The 18,961-nt window shown below is 39.5% G+C and overlaps 1 protein-coding gene across 12 annotated transcripts in view; it reads right to left on the minus strand.

The window, feature by feature from the left end:
* The window catches only part of PTPRU (protein tyrosine phosphatase receptor type U), a 253,718-nt gene that overhangs the window by 38,856 nt on the left and 195,901 nt on the right, over positions 1-18,961 (minus strand). For all 12 annotated transcript variants that reach the window (XM_068269156.1, XM_068269157.1, XM_068269155.1 and 9 more), the window contains 7 exons: positions 12,300-12,416; positions 6,835-6,989; positions 6,602-6,737; positions 6,354-6,503; positions 5,163-5,339; positions 1,921-2,061; positions 561-686 (listed from right to left, as the gene is read on the minus strand). In XM_068269156.1, coding sequence (XP_068125257.1) covers positions 561-686; positions 1,921-2,061; positions 5,163-5,339; positions 6,354-6,503; positions 6,602-6,737; positions 6,835-6,989; positions 12,300-12,416 — 1,002 coding nt within the window. The remainder of the gene's footprint in view (positions 1-560; positions 687-1,920; positions 2,062-5,162; positions 5,340-6,353; positions 6,504-6,601; positions 6,738-6,834; positions 6,990-12,299; positions 12,417-18,961) is intronic.

Here is an 18,961-nt window from a genome sequence, read left to right on the forward strand (position 1 = left end):
TCTGTTCTCCACATTGATCTCAATCTCAGATTGCCACTTTTTATAAATAAGACCTTAAAATGTAAAGGAGTAAAAGACAGTAAAAGACATGAATTTTTAAACTTGAAATTTTGAGTAAGCAAATAAATAGGAATATGAAAGTGATAGTGACGTTGATCACATAGAGCAGTGATGGCTAACCTTGGCACTCCAGCTGTGATAAAACTACAAATCCCATCATGCCTCTGCCTCCCTAAGTTATGCCTAGACCAGTCTGAGTATTGCAATGCCTCATGGGACTTGTAGTTCCACCACAGCTGGAGTGCCAAGGTTAGCCATCACTGACATAGAGTAAGGTTGTGCTAAAGCTGCAACCAAGCAGCCTAACTACTACCATGCCCATAGAGTAATCTTCCTCATGTTGGGAGGCCAGCAAGTTTTTGAAGACAACTGCATATCTTACTACTTATAAAAAATATACTATGCAAAAATAGATGAATAAATAATATTAAATAAATACATAATTTATTTTCAAGTGTCTAAAAGACAATTCCACAAACAAATAATTTCTGGCAACTCACCCTTGTTATATTTTGCACTCGGAAAAGACGGGTCACAAAATCGTCATCTACCGAGCCAGATACAAACTGAACTTCCATTGGTCCGTATCTGGAGATCCCACTATCTGGCCAATACTGTAAACACGGCTGTAATGATCACAGAGGAAAGCTATGAGAAGCAGTGAAATACAAACTTGAGGAATGTATGTGTAGGTATAAATGCCTGGTGATGAGAGGACTGCAAAAGTCTTCACTTTTTGAAATAAATAAAAAAAACTCTATCCATCCACCTAATCCAGTAAAAAATTAAGGTTTATATAGGACGTGAATATTGTATGTATCACTGTGTAAACAATGAAGCACTAGAATCTGAAATTGGACTAGCAACTAAAAGCTATATATCAAATATTATAAGGAAACACATTTCAAAGAAAGTTCTTTTTGTGAAAATGTGAAGCTTGCAAAAATTCCATTCTACTTTTGCAAAAAGTTTGAGTCAAGTGTAAATGCAAATTTTGATGCAAAAAATGACTGTCGAAAATTCGAGCTCATCCCTAATGATGTATTATAATTACTATCCCTCCTATATTTTATTTATTCTTGAAATTGAAATGGTACTTGCATAGTTCTTCTCACTATGTAATTAAAACCATAGCTCCAGCTAAGTTCAAAGATAAGTCTTTACTTCCAACATCAGACTTTCAAAATGCCATTCTCTCTTCTACCTTTCAACTTCAATAAAAAATATTTCCTTGTCAAACAACCTCCAGCCCTTGCTTGTAATACAGCGTGGAATGGAACCCTGAACATGACTGTATTCTACTCACAGCAGGTTATCATATGACAAGCCTAAGTGTCAGCCAAGTCCCAGGCAGTTGTGATTGCTGCTCCTACAGTTAAAGGTCAGGCAAAAAGGGCAACTGAATCCACTCATTTTCAAAATATAAGCTGTCTCATAAAAACATAGCTATGGGCAGCACAGTGGCTAAGTAGTAGCATTCCTGTATTGCAGAACCAAAGTTCAAAGCACTGTCTGTATGGAAGTTCTATGCTCTCCTCGTGTTTGTGTGGGTTTCCACCCACAGCCGAAAAAAAAATACAATAGCATGTGGTAGTGACATCAGCTTATGAGTCCCACAAAAGGACAGGCAGTGATCTACTCCGTAAAGCATTGTGGAAAATATGTCAGTTCCATATATATAATAATACTTCTGACTAAATGACACATACTTTAGTCACTTTAACAGAGTATCTGATGTCTATAGCGAAACACCCCCAAATCGTTACGTGTTTCATTCCCCGTCTTCTATAGCATTTATGTACGGCAGTGTGACACAATAGACTTAATCATCCTTAAATAAAAGATGTGACATTTTCTTACCCATGCGGAGTTGGATTGGTTGAGCTGGTTTAACATGACAATGCTGCTGCAGCCGTAGTCATAGACCAGCCTCCAGAAGTCTGTAATTGTGTTTTGCAGAGGATGCACAGTAACAATGACGTGAGAACTTTTCTTATAACTCTGAAAATGATGAAACAATATAAAGCAATTGATTATTAGGGATTTCTTAAAGAAAATCACAAGACAGAGGGAGAAAAGCTATAACGTTTACAATAATGAGTTAGAAGATGTACAGCTCCCCCTCCTCTTCATAGAAATACGAGGATGGTTCGCAATACAGACAGAGACACATTGGGAAGGAGTAAACCATGTATAACATGGCACAGAGAAAGCAAAGCAGCATAAGTATAACTCGTATAAGCAGGTATGATGGGGGTCTCACTGAAAAAGTCAGCAAGGGGCTCTTGACTCTCTAATCTGCATTTCAGATGCAACCCCTCTCTGACCTTACACTAACTGCTTTAATAGAAAATGCATAAATCTTTATACAGTCTAAGACTTAGACTTCAGAGCACCATAGTAGTCTCTTGATCTGCTATGGCTACAGGGTCATTGCTGCATATCACACCAGTGAAATACAATGAAAAAGTGACATCAAAGAGTCTAGGTCACCCCTGTCAAACTCAAATACAAAGTGAGTCAAAATTGAAAACTGGGAACAAGTTGCGGAGCAACCTTAATGTCTAGTGGCCCCCTTCCTCCCCTATACATTTTCCTGGTGTATAGTGGCCCTCCTCCTTCCCTGTATACATTTCCCTGGTGTCTAGTGGTCCTGTCTCCCTTCCTCCCCTACACAGTTCCCTGGTGTTTAGTGGTTCTCCCTCCCTGAGTGAGGACAGGTCTAATCTCCTCACCTGCCTATACAGTGGTTGCCTTTGTGGTAACCCACGTTTGTGGGTATAATTTTTCTCATCGATAAACTTTACTTCGTTTATGCTTAACATACTACACTATATTGGGCTCTCGGTTTCTCTACACTTTAACCTCTAATATAGCTCCCTTGGTGGTTTAGAGGGGGCCAAGCATAAAGCAAAGTGGACTTGCAGGCCAAATTTGATGGCTCTGCGGGGCAGATTTGGTCCAGGTGCAGACTATTACATATATGGTCCAGGTAAACCTTTCAATACGAAACTGTAATGTGTCTATGTATGAACACCCATTTTTACGTAATAATAAACAATAAAATAAACACCTACATTTAGTGAAGAACCTTTATTCCCTGAGTAAACATTCACAGCCAAGGGCAGAGGTCATTTTGGAGCTTATAGGGAAGTATAAATTGGAATTGTATTTAGTACAGTCTAAGATATTTCCAAGAGAACCCTAGGGCGACCAATGCACTCTACAATCAATACAAAACCTCAAAAACTTTAATAGGACTGAAGTAAGACTCCCTCTAGGGGCCTACAACATTAATAAAAAAGCATAAGAGCCTGTTTACACTTGTGAGATTCTACCACAATTCCCCACTCACAAATTCAGATGATGAACTGCACCAATAGGCCTCAATAGGCTGCTTCAGAATTTCCGAGCAGGGTGAAAAATGGACTGCCACTAGCATAATTTTGCCTCATGCATGCGATTCCCCATAGCCCTGCATAGCACAGCTAGAGGGAATCCATAGCCATGCATGGCACAGCTAGAGGGAATCGCATGAGTACTCGTATTGAAACACGTGGCAGTGTGCATTTCTGACATGCATGCCAGGCACAGGTGGAATCAGGCCTTTAACCTTACAGCCCATTACAGTTACGCATATGCACACGTTGATATTCACAATATGTTTAAGACCACAGTAAAGGTTTCAGTAATACATATATAATGTGGGCGAAGTTCTTCAGATTCCTAAAGAACTGTTCCCCACACATCTGACAGTGTGTGGTAGTGGTGAGCCTCATGTCCTGAAGTAAAATGTTAGTCACATTCAATTCTGTTTTAGTTACATGAGTACTGCTAAGTTCCTGCCTTTGCCCCTTTCTGTATGAAAGAGAAAAACGAGTGTGGGGGCATATGACAGCCTATGACAGTGTGTAACTGTGCAAATATCAGGTGTTTGTGATTCTTAAAAATGTTTCACGTCATTGGAGTTATGGTCCGTTATGACGTTTTTGTTTCTCCAGGGAAAGTCAGCAACGGACATTCACACTGAGATGTCAGAAACACTGGGACTGAAGTGTCCTTCCCATAGAAACTGTCAAAACCTGGATATCTTGTTTCAAGACTGGGTATTTCACCGTTAAAAATGACCCCTGCAGTGGGTGCCCCCCAACCTCAAGCGACCCGGAAACCAGCAATGCTGACCATGAGCTGATTATTGAGGACCTACAAATATCCACAAAATAGATAGCACAGATACTGGACATCTCATTTAAGTGTTTTGAGTGTGTTATCACCAGTATATTTCAGCAAAGCGGGAGCCAAAATGTTTGATTAATGATGAGAAGGAACGAGATGAAGCATCCAAAGCTGTTTTGGATCATTTTGAAGCTGCACAGGACTTTTTGGCTACGTTAAGGAATGGCCCACAGTGGGTCCCCATGGCCAGAAGAAGTTCCACACCCAGAAACTAGCTAAAAAATAATGCTGTCCATTTTCTGTGACAAAGGCAGTATTCTGTTGGTGAGACTGTATTCTGTTGGTGAGACAGTATTCTGTTGGTGGACTACCTACCTCAGGACTCTAGTATCACCTGACAATATTATGCTAACCTCCTGGACCAGCTGAAGGAGACAATTAAGGTAAAATGCCATAGAAGGTTGCACCTGTACACATGGCTAACATTGTGGTTGCCAAATTAAACACCCTAAATTTCCAATTGCTCCACCAACCCCCCTACTCACCTGACTGGCCTCTTCGAACTATTATCTGTTCCCAAAATCACCTAAAAGGACAACGTTTTGAGGACATTCTTGACATAAAACATGTTGCTGAAAGCAATTTTGAGGTCCAACCAAAGGACTTTTATTTGAACGTCTGGGAAAGCTGCAACTAGAGTGTACCAAGTGCATCAGTTTTAAGAGGGCATATGTTGAATGAATGTGTTATTTCATTTCTCAGCACCCCCTCATACTTTATGCTAATAATTCACAATGCATATTCACTAAAAAATACACTGTGACAAACTACATTCTCCCACTAAATGTTGGACTTTGATAAAACAGCAAAAGGTAGCATATATATTCTCAAGATTTGAATGAAGTTTTCTACGTAGAGATACATACATCAGTAAGGGCAGCATTGATGTAATTGCTGGTGTCCTCTCCATGGGCAGAAAGGAGTAAGGGAAGAGAGCGATCAGGGGGTAAGACATCCATACTGCGGTTCTTATCCCGGTTGTGTGGTAATAAGGCAACACTGCATTCCTCAACACCAAGCTGTGCAGTCACTGAGTTAAGTGTCTAAAATGAAAAACATAATGGAGGTTATTAAATGGGTTCTCAAAGGGTTTTCCCATTTCAATAAAACATTCATATCTTCAAAAGACACCCTCTTTTCAGAGGCATCCTTGTCTCCTTGATTTTTTCCAGAGATACAGTCTCAGGTCAATCTACAGCTACATACTACATTAAGTAGTATGATAAGCATAAAAGGATACATGTATGCAAGGGGAAGCCAGTAACAGCAATTTTAATTGTTTGTATTGGGAGTTTACTATAAATTATGCATGTATTATACAAACCTGAATCACACACACAGTTCCAGCACAAAAACCCTGCTATTCATTTATAACTTCCTGTTTCAACATTGACAGGTACATACATATGCTAGATTTCCATCCCTAATGTTGTGAGAGACTATCGTTTGTAAACATCCTTAGAGATAATATTTCATCTTCTGTTTCAAATATTTTTTTCAGCAGTCTGCAGTTTAAAAAATACCAAAAGTAGGTGAAAAAGTAGTGTCAAAATCATTCTGAGTATTTTCTTTCTTGCTGGTGGCTTAAAAGGCATTTTATTGATAAGGTTTAAACATATCACTTAGGATAAGAAGTGGATTGAATAAGGGCCGTTTATTTATTTATTGTATTCATAAAGTGCCAACATAGTGCATAACTACAGCATTAGTACATCTGTCCAATGACATCTTTTAGAAATTTCTGGTGATGGATAAAGAAAGGAACACCATTATTTTTTAATGTCCTTCCTGCCGTGAGTGCTCCTTTCCCTATAGAACAGGCAGTGTGTCTGTGCAGCGATCATTCCAAAAAATGTCATCCAAATACCAACAATCGTCCTGGGTGACCGTAATAAAGCATCTGTACGCAACTTTAGTCAGGTCGTATGACAACTAGGTAGGTGGGCTGATCATGCCTCTGAGGGTGTGTTACAGATCAGTCCTGGCTGATACATACAAAGTACAAATATAACAAAACAGTGGTTTAATGTAATAAAAAATATTACTAGGAGTCATACCTGGAACTCTTCCCTTAGATGTGTTGAATTGCTTTGTGTGTCTATCTGCAGCATTTCCTTGTATGTTTGTTTGAAGTCACACACTGGTATTGCAGTATCGCCACATAGACAGGCCTCCAAGATTGCGTCGTGGATAAAAACATACTGCTCCTGGAACAATCAAAATGTATGAATTTGTAGTTTGTTCAGTTTTCTTGTTTTTATTATCTCACCTCTAAAAACAGTGCAGCTATTCCCAGTTTCACTACCTGAGTCTGAACCATGTTTATCCGTCGTGAACATAGAGTTTTGACGCAATTGTAAATATCCACAACTCCCTCACATTCTGCCATATCCAACATTACATCCAAGACAATGTAGCAGCCTGTCCTTCCAGCTCCCGCACTATAAGGGGAAACAGATGCAATTAATTGAAAAGCACATGTTAAAAAAAAACCCACAAGAAATATGTTAGAAAAAATGTGTTTACTGTGTTACTTACCTGCAGTGTACCACAACAGGTCCAGCATCAGGGGGTGTGGATGACTTGACTCTGCGGATGAATGCTAGCAGCCCTGTGGCGTGGAAAGGTACACCATGTTCTGGCCAGGAAAGGAAGTGGAACTGTTTTACTTCATGTCTGGCAGTATAACCCCGCTAGAAAAATATAGAATAGGTGTTCATATGTATCACTTAGCAGGAACATTAAACACTGATAAAGAACATCTGATTTGTTGACAGGATCAGTAAGAATTCAGCTATGGAGAGAAAGCAGCTGGGTATGGAAGAAATATGCAGTCATTTTTTAATAAGTCTATTTGTGCCAATTACAAAGCAATACATCTCAATGTCAGAATTTTGGTGCTCCATTCGAATAAAAATAAAATAAAAAAGCAGTCCCTGAGATAAGCAGGCTGGGCCACAGTCAGTACCCAGTTACCTGCACCAAGATTACACACTTAGCTATATAATCTTAGCTCTAATCATTTCGGCACAGGATAACTTCAGTGCGGTGCTCTTATCCTCAACTCCAGCACTGGATGTCTCCTGGAGATGAGTATCTTAGAGGTTATAGTTCCAGTTAGCTTAGGAGTGATTTATTTTTGTTTTATTTATTGTTTTGGGGGGGAGAGAATAGGCACAGGCACAAAGGTAGACTGTGATAGTTTAGTTGTAGAGGGAGAGTGTGAGTTTGTGGCCAAGGGAGGATTCATGTTGGGTTTGGAAACAAGATAGGCACCCTCAAGAGTTATATCAGGTTTAGGGTTGAGGAATAGTATAAGGCAGCATGCTAATTCCATTTGATTCAGGGGGTTATATAGAAATTGAAGCAAGTGGGTTTACGATAGTTGGGAAAAGGAAACCTTTTTAGATGTGGGATAGATATGTACAGTATATTCTGGCGTATAAGACTACTTTTCAACCCTTGAAAATCATCTGAAAAGTCAGGGGTCGTCTTATACACCGGGAGTCATTGATGCGGTGGTGATCCTGTTACCGAATCTCAGATTTCGCTGCTGAGGACTGTAGTGAAGCGGCGCAGGTGCACATGTGCGAGATCTGAGAGGCAGAGAAGGTGGTAAATAGGATATAAGGGTGGGCCAGAAGGGTGAAAGAGGCGTGTTTTATGGACACAGCGCAATCTATTCTTCCATTCCGCTCTGATAAACTGGTAGACAAGGAGAGCTGACCAATCCAAGCAGGCAATCGCCTATATACTGTTTTATATACTGGGTACCACATACAGTACAGCACCAGTATATAATTTTTTTTTAATTTTTATTTGGTGTGCGTTGGAAGAGGGGTAGTATTATACAATGAGTATATGCCAAACTCTGTATTTTAACTGGAAAAGTTGGGGGGTCGTCTTATACGCCCAGTCGTCTCATACGCCGGAATGTACGGGTAGGCTCTTTGAGCTGCATACACACCTTAGATAATGTTGGCCCTAAACCATCTCACATGTTTGTTTTGGGCAATTCTTTAATATTACTCACTTAAAAGATGAGTAGACAGTTCTGTTCTATGGAGAGGAAAAGAAGAGGATGAAAGGGAGGTGCCCCACTGCAGAGACAACAATAGCATTGGCCAAGCATATTCCAGCTTGGTCTGTAGCTAAAATAAGATTTTCAACATTTGAGATCCAGTATGTACTTCACAAATTAAAAAGTGGGACAATAAAAATTCCCTGGTGTGTACATACGTTAGAATTTGACATGTACACTGGTGATGCATACAATTCTCGTTCTTATTCATATAAAACACTGCTAGACAAACCTCTGTTTATATGTATTTCAGACATCTAATACTACCTACTCCTAGTACGTCTTTATATATAAGAGTAGTTGTAGGTCCTGTGCCAAAAATTGGCATTTACACAGTGCTAGACAGTCTATTATTTGACTCTAAATATGGTTAGACTGTATGTTGCATAGTTTCAAGTATTACTTGAAAAAGCACTTGTTATTGACAGTCTTATTAGTCTTTGGTTACCCACTGACATCTCTCATAGTTAGTGTAATCATTGTATTGTGGCTGGCATTAACCAGCTGTGCGAGCACTTATGCAGACTGGATCCCTAACTCAAAATACAGCTATTTGGTAACAAAAAGCCTCATTTTAGCTTTCTCCATCAGTAAATTATTATACACTTTATAAGTCGCCAGCCATATTTTCTTTTTGAATTCTGATAGGTAGTTAATGTAAGTTAATTCAGCCAACTCAGCATGCTTTTCCATTCCCTACTCTGCAAGTCTAGAAGACATTTTAATATTGGAGAATGTTGAATATAGACTTCCTTTCAAACATTCAACAATGATATAGCCAAGATTTCTGACCCTTACTTGGGTTTGGAACCTGGGGGTGAAGATGTCACTGAGAATCACGGGTTAGAATTAGGCATTTTTTAGACAGGTTGGTGTTAGGGAATGGAGTAAAGGTGGTTAGATATAGATGTCAGGGTTGAAGAGTTAAGATAGGGCAACAACAAGGGGTAAACATTACCGAAGGAAATAAGGGTTAAGCATTAGAAAAGGGTTATGGTTGGGAAGAGAAGTGATTAAGGTTCAGAATCAACAAAAGGTTGACGTTAAAGTACCGTTTGGTGTTAAGCATTTTAAATTTTGTTTTGTACTAAAGAGATCAATTATTATTATTCTTTATTGGATTTATATAGTGCCTACATATTACGCAGCACTGGACAATAAAAACGTTTACAATTAATAAGGTTACAGACAATGATAACAGGGTTGAAAACACAATACAGGTAATAAGCAATACGATACACAATTCCAGATCAGAATAGTAGGCCCAACAGAACGAGTTCACTTTATTCTGTGGGTAGAGTGCACAATTGAGTATTACGCAAGGAGAGTGGGCCCTGCCAAAGGCTTACAATCTAGAGGTGGGGTGGTGACACAAAAGGAGGTGGGCTGCACTGAAAGGTTCTCGGCAGAGAGAGTTAGGGCAGCGATGAAGTGGGGTAGGCATCCTTGAAGAAGTTAGTTTTAGGGCTTGTTTGAAGGTGTTGAAGGAGGGTGCAAGCCTGACGAGCAGTAGGAGAGAGTTCCACAGGATGCGGGCGGCTCTGGTGAAGTCCTGTAGCCACGCATGGGAGTGCAAAATGCATGGGGTAATTAGGAGGATATCGTTGAAGGAGCAAAGTGGGCAGCCAGGTGTTTACCTGCTGAGCAGGTCGGAGATGTAGGTCGGGCAGGACATACAGTATGTATAGGTCTGTAGGCCAGACATAGGATCTTGAAGCAGATTCTGAAGCAGATTGGGAGCCAGTGAAGGGATTTGCATAGGGGAGTCATGGAGACAGAACAGTAGGAGTAGTAGATTAGTGCTGCTGCTCCGTTCATGATGGATTGTAAGGGGAAGGGGGGCGATGCAGTTCTGAGGTAGTGTTGCAGTAGTTCAGGTGGAGACGATGAGAGTATGGACAAAGAGTTTTGCAGTGTCCGGGGTCAGAAAGGGGCAATCAATGTTAAAGAAACACCACATAAAGTAGAGTATTGGCAATTAATGTATGGGTATGAGACACTTGCATGCATCGGCACTAATTCCATATGAAATACCCTCTTTATGGAACAGAATGTGCAGACAGCTGACTAGCTCATAAGTTCACTGATCACTGTACACTGTCACCTGAAGTGATCACAAAAATAGCAATTTATATTCCAACTTTTATGACATATAGCTTAACAATACCACTGCCTTACTAAATCACAGACTCCGCTCAAAAATAGTGATGTAGCGAACATCAAATTTTCAGCTTGCAAATGGAATTTACCACAAACCTTCATGAAGCGGACGTTTGCGACAAGCTCCATAGACTTAAATGGCAGGTGAACGGCCACTGTCTTTAGCAGTTAATAGCAAATTCCCCATACGTGCTAGAAACACCAAATTTCCAGGGTATATTAAGGCATGGAGTGGAAACAAGTGGAAAATCTGGGGGTCCCCTTCTTAAAGGGGACTCCCAGATGCCACTTTAACCCCTCAGGGCATTGGCAGCCCCACCTCCACCTGGGGCACCAGAGGTGGGAAAGAGCCCCTTGTCCATGGATTGGGTAAGAGCTCTGGAGGAAAGGAGGAGGTTTGGCTGTCCCTCTCCCCCGGAGCATCCCCATACCATGGACCATGTAGGCTGGTATAGCTCAAGGTGCGAAACCCCATACGGGCGGAGCTCCGCCTTCTGGCTATCCCAGACTGCATGAGGGACAAGGGGCTAAAGAGGCTCGGGGGGGGGGGACCCCACATCATTTTTCTTTTAAATATTTTTCACACTCTGAACATATATAAAAAATAAAAATAAATACATTTATATACATGTTAATACATTATCTGTCGTTTTACGGAGGTAACTTTGCATTTTTTTTCTAATAACTTTAACATCGATTTTTTCAAAAACTATAAGGTCTTTTTGAATTTTTTTCCCCTTATTTCCACTTCCCACCTTAACATAATCTGCAAATTTGGTGTCTTTAGCACTTCAGGAGCTTTGCTATTAACCGCTGAAGACGGCGGTCGTTGAAACATTTCCCACACTCAGAACAAGAATTTTAAAATTGATTTTCTCAAAAACTATAAGGTCTTTTTGAAAAAAAAAAATTATTCCCACAGTCCTCCTTAACATACCCTGCAAATTTGGCATTTAGCTATTAACTGCTAGAGTTGGCGGCCGGTGACTTTAATGCAAACAATGCAAATTTTTTTAAAAAAATTTGCATTAAATGCGAACGGCAAACAGCTCAAGTTCGCCAGGAACTGTCCTCCGGCGAACTGCTTGGGCCATCTCTACTCACACACTGTAATGGCACGTCTTCAGCTAGTATTTAGACACATTTATGCACACCTATTGTCTAAATAAAACCATATTTAATCACTTTCTTGACGTATTTTACTATATATGTCAGTAAATGCTGCTTCTCAAGTTTTGCCTGGCTGAGGATGTAGTGTTTTTATCCCTGTATTCAGAGGCCCCATGTGTCTGTTAAAACAGCATTGGGACTCTTAATTCTACTGTAAGTGTACTGCCAAAAACTGTTCTGTACACTGCCATAGGAATCTATTCAAGGTAGATAAGTACGCAATCATTAAAATATTACAAGACATTTATGCAGTGTTACCTGGCCGGAAAAACATTCTATAAGCTTGTAAATTGAAACAACACAGCTTTTCTGTCATTTGCACTTAGAAAAAATAGCATTAATTTAATAGGAGCTGTTATTTACACCTTGGAGACTTGCTGCTAATTGAAAATGACAACTTTTAGTCGCCAGCTACTGAACAATAAACTTCTTTGCGTAGAAAAAATTGGCTGGCTCACACTGGGAATAGTCACTAATTGCCACAATGAATGTTTCAGGTTCAGGAAACCAATTACATAGGCACTTGATGACTGATATTTAATTGCAATCCCTCTTATTATAAATTAGATTTGTATATTTTGAAATCTCTTACCCTTTCCAGAGCAAGTGTCCTCACTGTATACTCTGCCAAAGTTTCTGTGTTCAGCAAGGTGATGCGAATATCCCCATATGTTTCAGTAGTATCTGGCCAATACTTGCTGCATTTTACCTGTGGGTGACGGGAGATACAACGATTTAATTAAATGAAATAAACTTAGTACAGTATCCAAATTACCTTTCTTCAGAGCTCCCGAATGGAACACTATAAAAAAAACAGCTGAAGTAGCTTACTAAAAGGTCATGTCATTTGTAACGTTTAACTTCTTTTTTTCCTTCAGGCCTCGTTCACAGTGGGACATTGCACATTGTGTTCAGGAACACAACGCAACAGGACAAAAAAAGTCGTACCACGCGTTACGGCCGCATTACGTCATATACAGTGAGGTACAGTGAAGCATATAGACTAAGAAAAGTAGGCTTCCCTGTACCTGTTAGCGTGTTTGTGCAGCGGTAACTCACTGCATACAGTGCCTTACCATAACACAACACGTTACACCACAATGCTAACGTCGCACTGTGAACGTCGCAAACACTTATCATTGTAGCGCATCGTTCCGCGTTGCAATGCCTCCCTAACGTCGCACCTTAATGCCACACTGTGAACGAGGCCTCAAGTACTCCCAGCAAATAGAGCTTTCAAATAAAAATATGCAATAAGTAGGCAGATACCCATTTTATCATTAGTGTAGCCCATGTGCTGATGTGAAGAATCAATCCATTATTATGGTCACTTCCTCTTTACTTTAAGACAAACAAAATGGAACGGGATCAGCAAACCATGTAAAACCAAAGCAGTGATTAGAAACTGATAGTGACCTTAATACGCTGAAGGCATATATAGATATAATGAGTGAAAATAGGGACTTGCCTGCTACCTGTCACTAAAGATGAAAGTAAAGTTTTTATTTTGTAGCCAATTTGCTATATTTTCCTGTATTTACTAAAATAAAAAAATGTATTTTACTTTTTTCTGCAGAAAAGCAGAAATACTACAAAAATGGTTTTAGAGCTTTACCTGCTACTTTGCTCATTCTCCTACTTTATGGTGATAAATATTACTATTTTTGTTTCCCATGTTTATAAAAGTGCTAAACATGTTTAAATATCCCTATTTCTCCTCTGATATCCACTGTTCATTTTTGATCCCTGTTCTCCACTTTCAAAAAATATTCTCTCTCCATGAATGGCCTTTTTTCTATTTTTGATTTTGGTCACTCTAAAGCAAGTGAGTGGAGCTACTGTATTTGCCAATTGTACACTATAAACAAATTTTCTCCTTTAAAAGGAATTTATGTTACTTCTTTTCATCTCTACTTAGTCTTCACTTTCATAATATGGTGAAAAATAATGGAGAACAGATTTTGAAAATAGTGATAATTTTCCCACTTTTATAACAGGCTTTCAGCATTAGAAAAGCAACTCAACTTATTTAGTAACTTACAATTGTACATTATTGTTTTCTAAAACTTCTTGTACTTATTAAGCCTGGGAGTCAAACCAGTAAGTGGAGCTTTAAAGAGACTCCGTAACAAAAATTGCATCCTGTTTTTTATCATCCTGCAAGTTCCAAAAGCTATTCTAATGTGTTCTGGCTTACTGCAGCACTTTCTACTATAACAGTCTCTGTAATAAATAAAGGTATCTTTCCCCTGTCAGACTTGTCGGCCTGTGTCTGGAAGGCTGCCAAGTTCTTCAGTGTTGTGGTTCTGCTATGAACTCCCTAGGCCCCTCTATGCACACTGCCTGTGTATTATTTAGATTAGGGCAGCTTCTCTCTTCTCTCTTATCTTTTACAAGCTGGAAAAATCTTCCTCTGAGCTGGCTGGGCTTTCACATACTGAGGAATTACAGACAAGGGCAAAGCTGTTTGCAGGAAGAAAAGAGCAGCCTGAAACTTCAGTGCATGAGAGCAGAAGAGGGAAAGAAACACACAAATGATCTCTTGAGATTCAAAAGGAAGCGTGTATACAGCCTGCTTGTGTATGGATGTATTTTCTATGTGTGGACATACTGTACATCAACCTACTTCCTGTTTTGGTGGCCATTTTGTTTGTTTATAAACAAACTTTTAAAAACTGTTTTTAACCACTTTTAATGCGGCGAGGAGCGGCGAAATTGTGACAGAGGGTAATAGGAGATGTCCCCTAACGCATTGGTATGTTTACTTTTGTGCGATTTTAACAATACAGATTCTCTTTAAACAAACATTGCACTGTCTACGTGCCGTTTCTGCATTCATGTCCTCCCGCTTCCTCAAACTCAACATGACTAAAACGGAAATTGTGATTTTTCCACCATTGCTATCTACACCCCCACCAATTGCAACCATAACGGTAGACAACACCCCAATAACCTCAACCACTAAGGCCCGCTGCTTGGGGGTTATACTTGACTCAGAGCTCTCCTTTAAACCTCACATTGCCTCATTAACCACCACCTGCTATTTCCAGCTCAAAAATATATTCCGTATCCGTCCCTTCCTCACACAAGAGGCCACCAAAATGCTTGTTCATGCCTTAATCATCTCCCGCCTAGACTACTGCAACACCCTGCTCTGTGGCCTACCAAAAAACAGGCTAGCTCCTCTCCAATCCCTTCTAAATGCAGCGGCCCGCCTCATTCACCTTTCCACACGCTCTTCTGATGCAGCCCCACTGTGCCATTCTCTCCACTGGTTACCCATTACCCAGAGGATCCAGTTCAAACTCCTGACTCTAACATACAAAGCCCTCCACGAGTGGTCTCCTCCATACATCTCCTCACTAATCTCAAGATATTGTCCCTCCCGCAACCTTCGCTCCTCCCAAGAAATTCTCCTGGCCTCTAAGCTGATCACCTCCTCTTATGCTCGCATCCAGGACTTTACACGAGCATCAGCCCTTATCTGGAATTCTCTTCCACAGCCTGTACGTCATGCTCCAAACCTGGACACCTTCAAACGCACTCTTAAAACACACCTTTTCAGACAAGCTTATAACATTCTATAGCCCTTTATTTACTTATTTGTCACAATGTAATCAGAGGCAAAGAATCACTGCCTCATCCATCCTCCACCCCCTTACCTAGTGTGTCCCCCACTACCCATTAGATTGTAAGCTCGCAAGGGCAGGGTCATCCTCCTAATGTTTACTGTTTTTGTAACAATATTTGTGCTGCTTGGAACTCTGCTGTATATTTGTTAGTTGTATCTATGTTCCCCTTGTCGTCTTATTGTGCTTTGTAAAGCGCTGCGGAATATGTTGGCGCTATATAAATAAAAAATAATAATAATAATAATAATAATAATTTTCATATTATTCTATTTTCCAGTTTAAAAACAAAACACTTGCAAAAATAAGTGAAAATAAGGATAACTGTTTTATGGATGATAAATAGAACATTAGAAGTATAGGAAAAAGTCTAATTTTTTAGCTTTATTTTTAACATTGCATCAGGCTGTCACAGTTGCAGTTCAGATTCCACACTCTCCCTTTTTAGCTGAAAAAGAGCACAAGTAATGACTCTTTGAACTTTCCTGCATGAAAACCTAATCTCTCTTCTTCCTGACAAATAACAGGCTTTTAGCTTCTATTTACTTTTCAGAAAACTGGACTGAATTTGACAAGCTGTTCCACAAGCTCATTTACATAGATAACTCATTTGTTGTGCTGGAAAACAGAAAGGAACTTCAGATAACTTATTAGTAAGGCTGGTGCTATAGATTTATTTCATCATGCCACATGTCACTTCAGGTACGCTTTAAGACGAAGCCTTCTAACAAAAAAAAAAAATCACACATAAGCAAAAATAAAATTGCTAAACATTCCTCTTAAGCCATGTTTTGTATTTAGCGTGTTTACTGACTGGTTAAAAAGCCCTGCTTGACATCAGTGATTCGGGTACCCGAAGATTTCCGAAGCGGGAGATTTAAACGGAGGAGCCTGCAGTCGAACGAGGGGACCAGGAGAGGAACGGGAAGGCTTTATAGTACCCAGAGCCTTCCTTCTCCTTAGGTGAGTATATGATTTTTTTTTTTTAGGTTCGCTTCAGACTCACTTTAAGTCATGTTTTGTATGTAGCGTGTTTACTGACTGGATAAAAAGCCCTACTTGGCATCAGGGGCTTAGTGACTATCTCTGTGTAGTTTCTAGATAACGCATCAGGAGACAAGCAGTGAAACCGTTTAACTTTTCCTGAAAGTATTAATGTGCTAATCGTGATATACTGTGTCTTACTGATGTATAAGAAGATCTTTTTTAGGTGTCTGTCTGCTTTAAAGGACCTTCCTAGCGATGCATTCAGTGATTCAGTAATCACATTCTGTAGCTTAGTAATTCTGAGGAATGGGAGAAAGAAGCAAGTGCTTAATTTACTAAAAGAGAAAAGGCTCTCCGCATGGTATACCATTTATACACTAACAGCCTGAGGAACTGAGGAGATAAGCATGAACCAATGACAAAGACAGATAGGAAGATGGGACTATGTCTAATGTCTATGACAAATACTATGTCTGTCCCCCCCTGCAGGCTAACATGAATTTATTGCCTCTTCTCGGAGCGCTAACAACAAAAATAATGTACTTTGAATGGGGTATATTTTTCTCCAGAAAAATGATAAAAGGCGTAAGAAAAAATGCTTAGATGGCACATGGAGTCCATCCAGGCGAACAGAAGGGGAAGTATGGTTCGTGAAGTGTGTTAAGCTTACGACTGCGTGATGGATGCAATAGAAGAAGCGCGGTGATAAAGAGAGTAAACTAATTACACAGCTCTCACGTCAGCAATGTTTGGGAGGGTGGTGAAGGAAGACTGCTAATGAGAAGGGAAAATTAGACCAGCAGAGACCAAACAAAATCATTACAGTTAATGGAGATTTACGAGAAAACACAATTTAAAAAATGATCTGATGTAAGGAACATTGTTCTTAATTACCCATCAGAGCAACACAGCGACAATACTAATCATATTAGCCGCGCAGAGAAGCATCCAGTTCACAGCAACAACTGATAATTCTCCCGGCAACTTCACAGGTTTCCGTGACAAAAGCCATGTTCTTATGAATATAAATACATTAGAGATATCTAACATCTGCTGGGTTCTGTATTTCCTCTTCCTTTCTTTCTTTTTTTTGTTGTTGTTGTCAATATATGATCATCCCATTCTTGATGTACCTTTATGTCATTTCTACCCACAGCAGCAGAGCCAACACATTATGCATTCAAGAAATGGGCTTAATCAATGTACTTCTAGTCTCCCTCAGCTGGGAAAGATTAAACATGGATCTTTGGATTTCTCTATCAAAGGAGTTAACCGTCTATCTGCAGGGGAAATTTTAATATCTGTAAAGACAGCAGAAGCTAAAGGAGTCTTTTTTTTCTATAAATGACCATTAAAGATGCCAAAAATGTGTGCAATTTTAAAGTCTAATTTTCCACTGCTCTCCGTTTGTAAAGATGTGATGGGCATTTTGCCAGCATAACATTACAAATTTTTTTCGGCACAAAAGCTTCACGATTTTATAGGGTGCAAACTATTTAAATAAAGATCATGGGGTTGTGTTGTGAGCTGACCATCACTCAACTCTCAGCCACCAATCAAAGTAATTTTCTCATTCAGTGGGTGGGATATTCTCTTACTATCTCGTTGTCCTTACTCTCTCATTGGTCAAAAGGGTCAAAAGATCTTTCCAACAAGCTATACCTCACCAGGGGCCAGTAGCTGCCATCACTGTATTGTACATCACAGCTTCACATCACAGTTTTTTCTTCCCCATTTTTTTACGACAAAATGGTCTGGGTAAAGAATCCAAAAGCTGATGTAGAAGCATATTAGAAATAAGAGGCAAAATATTGGTAGCACTAGGTTCAGTTAAGTACAGCACTGAATGCGCTAAAGTTGAGTAAGGCTTCTTTAACTGTCAAAAAAATTGTCACTGATTAAAGCACATTGCTAGACACTTTATTTACTACCACAACAAAGATTTATCTCACATGTGAGAGGGTGTGATAACACGTGGGCTCAACACACACCATACAATCTAGGTTGTTCAATCTTACTACTTTCATGTAGTATAAGAGCTTATCCAATTAATCATTCAAGGTATTTTCAATCTGTTGGCCCTTATACTACATAGATTTGCTAAATTTGTACAACCAAGATTGTATGGTGTGTGTAGAGCTTTAGATTTACACATTGTCTGATGTGGATTCATTGTCCTATTGGCAGGGCAGATACATCCCTTCAGCTCTAAAGGTAGCCACACACCATACAATTTTTTAAATATCTGTTCAATTTAAGAATTGCAATACATTTTTCTGACTGATTGTAACATTTCAAAAATATGACCAATGTACTTCACACATATGTTCAATTTTTCCTCAATTGTGATAAAAATGATTGGAAACTCTGACAAAATTGCTAGGGTGTGTATATTAATAAATTGACAATCTAAAACACACCATACAATCTTTAGAAGGATTGAAGAAAAATATCTGGCATTCCGGATCGATAAAAATAGAAGAAAACCGGAAATCCGATCGGATTTTTCAGTCGAATGAAAAAAAAGCTTTTGATTTTTTTGGAAGATCCGATCGTTTTTATCAAATTATTGTAAAATCGGATCATTTTATTGTATCGTGTGTGGCCACCTTAAGGAAGGGAAAAAGCTGCATGGAGG

The sequence above is a fragment of the Hyperolius riggenbachi genome, chromosome 2 (genome assembly GCF_040937935.1).
Source record: "Hyperolius riggenbachi isolate aHypRig1 chromosome 2, aHypRig1.pri, whole genome shotgun sequence".
In the NCBI taxonomy this organism is placed as follows: Eukaryota; Metazoa; Chordata; class Amphibia; order Anura; family Hyperoliidae; genus Hyperolius; species Hyperolius riggenbachi.